This window comes from Sphaeroforma arctica, assembly GCF_001186125.1.
Source record: "Sphaeroforma arctica JP610 unplaced genomic scaffold supercont1.5266, whole genome shotgun sequence".
Lineage (NCBI taxonomy): Eukaryota > Ichthyosporea > Ichthyophonida > Sphaeroforma > Sphaeroforma arctica.
The window spans coordinates 566-2,037 of NW_014035292.1; the positions used below are offsets into that span (position 1 = coordinate 566).

Sequence of the window (1,472 nt, forward strand, 5' to 3'; positions counted from 1 at the left end):
TAAAAGGCATAGTATTATATGTTGGATCTGATAATAATTATAGTACATGCTAGTAGTATATGCTGAACACAAGAAGTATGCATTGTGGTTAATTATATATTTTGGAAATATGTAAATAAATAATATCCGTTGCGCCTCGCTAGTCGCCAGCCGCCAGGCCGCCCCTCGCCAGTGCAACGGTAGGGTTTCTAAAAATACCTCGCCAATTTTTTTTCTAGCCTCAATACGTTTTTTCGTTGAAACGTGTAAACTTCAAATAGATATACAGTTACGTACGGACTTTAGTCCGTTGTGGCAGTTTTTTCCCTTCTCTAGTAAAGGGTCATGGTAACGTTTAACGTTTATATTGTCTAAGGTCATGGTATTCAAAATCCCAGAGGGGTTTTTTCTAAAGTGTCCAATTATTTGTCAAAAGGGCAAGTGCCTGCCCCATTGGGTCGATTTTCAAACCCGAATATCTCTGGAAGTTTTCAATATTTCTGACAATGAAATATATGAGCTTGTTCGCCTGAGCCTAAAATGCACCATAGCTGCACTGGAGCGGGTTTGAAAAAGTCCCATTTTTTATTTGGCTTTGTGAGCCGGTTTTGTATGGGCTTTAAATTTTCGAAAAACAAGAAAGCTGTTTGGGTCTTTGGGGACAACGAGAGAAAGCCGTAACCGTTGTAAAAATCGGGATTGTACAGTTATTGACATGTCTAAGATCAAATATGACCCCTCAACCGGACAGGTTCTTGCCCCGGTGCACCATAGATCAACATATTTTTAAATGTACACTAGTCTTCTGAGTTCTAACCCATATAAACGTTTTTAAAGTATATAAATCGAATAAATAAGCGTTTATGTTCCATTGGACTCTCCTTAACGGATTGAGGCTGTCCCCATTGCCTTCGTCACTTGCAAAATAAACATGTCTTTCACAAGTTTGAAGTTTCAACGTGATCGTTGGCGATAATAAAACCCGATTTATGTTTTTTTATTTACCTTACGGCTTACAGCAAGACTAGACTTGACTTTGTGTGCAAATCAGTCGTGTGTGTGAATACTGTAGAGAAGGGGACGCATGAACACGGATGAACACGGACAGTAAACCAACTGCACTGATCATATCCAGAATACAATAGAAATATACATATAGACGACTCGAGAACGCACATGCATATCACATACTAGCATACAGCATCAACGTCCAAGATGGCATCCGCCCAAGACTTCATAGAAGACAATGAGGATAGAGACGGTATTCGATTCAGTTGGAATGTCTGGCCTTCGTCACGCTTAGAAGCGCAACGATTAATAGTACCAATTGGGTGTCTATATACCCCTCTCAAAGCTAAAGAAGATCTACCCCCCGTACACTACCACCCTATTGTGTGCAACAAGCCACACTGTGGTGCAACACTGAATCCTTTCTGGTATGTCTATATATATATGTGTGTGTGTGTGTGTGTGTGTGTGTGTGTGTGTAGTGT

The 1,472-nt window shown here is 40.2% G+C and overlaps 1 protein-coding gene across 1 annotated transcript; it reads left to right on the plus strand.

Annotated features, from left to right (window-relative positions):
* Window positions 1-1,194: 1,194 nt before the first annotated feature.
* On the plus strand, window positions 1,195-1,415 carry SARC_14893 (hypothetical protein; the record flags this gene model as incomplete). Its single annotated transcript, XM_014290978.1, has 1 exon — window positions 1,195-1,415. A coding segment is annotated over one exon (221 nt), but the record flags the coding sequence as incomplete, so codon positions are not given.
* Between the last annotated feature and the right edge of the window lie 57 nt (window positions 1,416-1,472).